Below are 4,099 nucleotides of genomic sequence, written 5' to 3' on the forward strand. Positions count from 1 at the left end.
CTGAAGTTTAAGTCATGGCCTGATGGCTTTTGGAAACAGGGTGTGTTAAAAAAAAAAAAAAAAAAAAAAAAAAAAAAAAAAATCACATTCAGCAATAAAAAGAGCCCTATATGGATAATTACTGCATGTTCTCAATCGAAGAAGAATACATTGTGGAATTATCTTGCAGTTTTATACTAATACACATAAAAGGTAAAATAACATGTAGAGCCTGTGGTTACCTGTAGAAATTATTAATTCTTACTGACACGGTATGATGCATTTTATGATGTTATTCCCCCATAAAAACCATACCTGGAGTGTTGCTTTGAATCTTTCATGGATGTTTGAGGAATCCTTAAATCTCCTGTGGCAACCATTCTGGGGTACCTAAACACTTACTCTCGCAAAACTCCGCCTATTTTCACTAAGTTCCGCCTCAAAACTGAAGTTTCCACACTTGCAAGCTTCCAATGGCCAGTCTGCCACAATCAGTATCTATATACTTTACTGAGTCAGTCAGGATTATTTTTAAACTACTGTGAGACATACAAAACTTAGGAACATACAATCTTCAAAGCTGAAGTACAGATGACGTAAAGTCTGAAGGTTTTGATGAGAGTGACCTGAACCGAATCTTGGGTCTCCATCTACATAACGGTCCTGAGGGGATGTACGCCCATGAATCTGAGGACTCAAAGGTCTAAAGATCAAAGAGGAGGAACAGTTGATTTTGTAAAGTGGTTTAAAAACCAAGTGAACAAGTTATCGAATGAGTTAGGGGACACTGGGATAAGGTGAGTCAAATTGGGTAAAGTTCTCTTGACTTAAGCTGTGCTGTTTTGGAGCAGGAAAGAGCATGAGGGCTTTCAAAATTTTACGGCCTGCAGAAAGCAGAGCAGAGCTGAACATCTAACCTTTGTCTCCTCATTTGCAATCAGAGTTTATTCTCTGCAATTATTCTTCCCATATCACATCTTCAAGAAAACATGAAACTTTAAATAGTTATTGTGACTTTTAATATTTTTAATATAAACCTTGAACTAAATCAAAACAAAAGCATGAACCAAATATCTAAAGATGAAAATCATTGGATCACATCTCTGCTTTTTGCAGATGATGTGGTTCTATTGGCTTCATCATGTCATGATCTACAGCACTCACTGGAGCGCTTTGCAGCTGACCTGACCCCGGATAAGGGGAAAAAAATTGATATAATGAAGACACATAGAACTACGTTTAAACCAGAAAAATATAGAAGAACAAAAGATCAGATACATCAGAGCAATTATCCTTGGTCAATAATAAGAGAAGAGAGCAAATCTAGTTAGGTTTATGGAACTTTGCAGAGGATCCAATCTCCCAAATCCCAACTCCGGCCAGTAGCGGCTGAGTGAATGTGGTCTGAACTCTGTGGAGGAGAGTCATAGTTTCAGAGACGCTGTAGAAGGACAGAATACCTGATGTGTGATCCAGGTACACTCCTAGTCTGGAGAAAACTGGACCTGAGATGGAGGTCCAGATGTCGTTGTGACCAAATTTAAAACTGTTTTGGTAACATAATAAAGCCCAAGATTTGTCATTATCTCCAAATCTACATACTTTTCCACATCCTGCTCTGCTGATATTCTTGTATGCTACTGCTACATGAATCCATGCCCTGCTCCACTCCACTTCCCAGTAGCAACGTCCAGTCAGACTCTCTCTACTCACAACCTGAGCAAAATAAGTGAATCTGTCTGGATGACTAGAATAAGACTGATGTTGAGCCGTCACTATTGCCTTCTTGTTCCCCTCTGATAGTACCAGCTGTGGGTGTGCTGTGTTTGGATCCAAGGTGATTTCACATGAACATCTTAAGAATCCAGCTCTGCTCTTTGGTTCTGGTTCTGACAGTAGAACATCCACCTCAGTGACCATCAGTGAGATGTTTGTCCATGAGTCTCTCAGGACGTCCTGTAGTTTCTCTCTGAGCTCTGACACAGCTGCTGTCACGTCCTCAAAGTGTCTCAGAGGACGGATGTTGATGCTGGATGAGTGTGTCGACTCCCTGAGTGCTGGCAGTGAGGGGTAGTTGAGGAGAAACTGGTTGTGATCCTCTGTGTGTGAGAGCTGCTCCAGCTCAGCATCTTTCCTCCTCAGCTCAGTGATCTCCTGCTCCAGCTTCTCCTGAAGCTCTTTGACTCGACTCACTTCAGTTTCCTGCTGGGATCTGATCTGCTGCTTCACCTCCGAGCTTCTTTTCTGGAGGAGACGGATCAGCTGGGTGAAGACCTTCTCGCTGTCCTCCACTGTTTTCTCAGCAGAGTGATTGATGGCCTCCACCTCCTGTTGAAGCAGCTTCACATCTTTCTCCTGGTTCTGGATCATCTGCTGGATTTTTCCTCGTCTCTCCTCCAGCTCTCTCTGCCTGTCAGTTCTTTCTGCTGCAGCTGACACTGTGTCATGGCCTTTATGTTCAGCTACTAAACACAGGCTACAGATACACTTCTGATCAGTGCGGCAGAAAATCTTCATCACCTCATCATGCTTAGAGCAGATGTTCTCCTGGAGGTTCTTGGACGGCTCCACCAGCTTGTGTTTCCTGAAAGGAGCTGAATCATAATGAGGTTGAAGGTGTTTCTCACAGTAAGAAGCCAGACAGACTAAACAGGACTTGATGGCTTTCAGTTTTCTTCCACTGCAGACATCACAGGCCACATCTTCAGGTCCAGCATAGCGGCGATCAGCAGCAGCTTGGAGTCCAGTCTTGTTCAGCTGCTCCACTAAAGCTGCTAACATGATGTTCTTCTGTAGTTCAGGCCTTGGTGTGAAGGTTTTCCTGCACTGAGGACAGTGGTAACTTTTCTTCCTCTCACCTTCATCCCAGAAGCTTGTAATACAGTTCCGACAGTAGCTGTGTCCACAGGGAATCGTCACCGGATCCTTCAGTAGATTCAGGCAGATGGAACAGGAGAAAGTTTCTCTGTCCAGCTGATTCTGCTCCATTTCTGCTCTTGGTCAGAGTGACTCTGTTAGTTTCATTTCCTGATAACATAAACCAGTTTGAGCTCTGATCTATGAATCATATGTCAGAGCAGAGAGGCTGCAGCCAATCAGCTTTTAGCTTCAGCAGATGCAGGATCCACCCAGTTACAAGGTGAGTTTAAGAGCAGGAAGAAGAGGGAGGAATACCAAACTTTGGTTCCATGAAGAGGAGGGCTGTTAAAGTAATAAAGTTGAACCGACTTTACAACATTTTTTTGTTCAGATAATGAAATAAGAATCATTGCTGCTAAAGAAACTGGATGTGTTTGGTTGTTCAGGGAAACCTGTTGCCTGTTTCCTAACTGCACTCTAATATCAACAGGACACAGAGTTTTATCTTCTGTGTAAAAACAAGATGAAACAGCAGTTTTATTATATTTCATGCTTTATATTTGTCATTCTTCATGGAGTGAAGATGACAAGAGTTTTGGTCAGTTTAGGCTTAAAGCAGTGAGAGTGAAATCCCAACATCCGACTGTTTGACAGAACTTACTGTAAGCCACTGATCCCTTCTGCTCTGGGATGGACTGAGATAATAAAATATAAGGAGGGAGTGAGGGCCGTCTGTCTTTCCTATTCTGCAGCTGCAGTCTGCCTGGCATGGATTGTCTTTTTTTTTAAGTGTGACCTAAATCAAATCTTTGGTCATCCCTCTCAGTGATCCTGAACGGGCCAATCTAGCAGCCAGGCCACCAGGAAATATCCCGGTATTCCTGATGGCCAGTCTGACCCTGACTTACCTTATCTATATTAATTAGGGGAGACGATGGTAAGATGAGACATTTTTCATATTTGATATCACTGAATCTAGGCAACGTAAGTTTGGTCGCCAACTAATATATCTGCATATTTGTCCATTGGCTATAGCAAAGTTGACTTGATCTATTGTGTTTTAGAGCAGGAAGAAGCATGAGGGTTATCAAAGTTTTACAACCTGCAGAATAAAGAGTAGATCTGAACATCTAACCTTTGCCTCCTCATTTACAATCAAGAGTTAAATATTTACTGAGTTTATTCTCTGTAATTCTTCTTTCCATATCACAGCTTAAAGAAAACATCAAACTTCACATTGATAAATTGATTATTCTGACTA

The 4,099-nt window shown here is 41.9% G+C and overlaps 1 protein-coding gene and 1 long non-coding RNA gene across 2 annotated transcripts in view; one reads left to right on the forward strand and one right to left on the reverse strand.

Annotated features, from left to right (window-relative positions):
• The window catches only part of LOC106942435 (uncharacterized), a 17,039-nt gene that overhangs the window by 8,030 nt on the left and 4,910 nt on the right, over nt 1–4,099 (forward strand). The window lies entirely within an intron of this gene.
• On the reverse strand, nt 78–3,252 carry LOC106942434 (tripartite motif-containing protein 16-like). The gene has a single exon (XM_015025703.1). The coding sequence runs from the start codon at nt 2,965–2,967 to the stop codon at nt 1,303–1,305; it is 1,665 nt and encodes a 554-aa protein (XP_014881189.1). The 5' UTR covers nt 2,968–3,252; the 3' UTR covers nt 78–1,302.

This window comes from Poecilia latipinna, unplaced genomic scaffold, assembly GCF_001443285.1.
Source record: "Poecilia latipinna isolate Pla-1442-1.1 unplaced genomic scaffold, P_latipinna-1.0 Scaffold4270, whole genome shotgun sequence".
Classification (NCBI taxonomy): domain Eukaryota; kingdom Metazoa; phylum Chordata; class Actinopteri; order Cyprinodontiformes; family Poeciliidae; genus Poecilia; species Poecilia latipinna.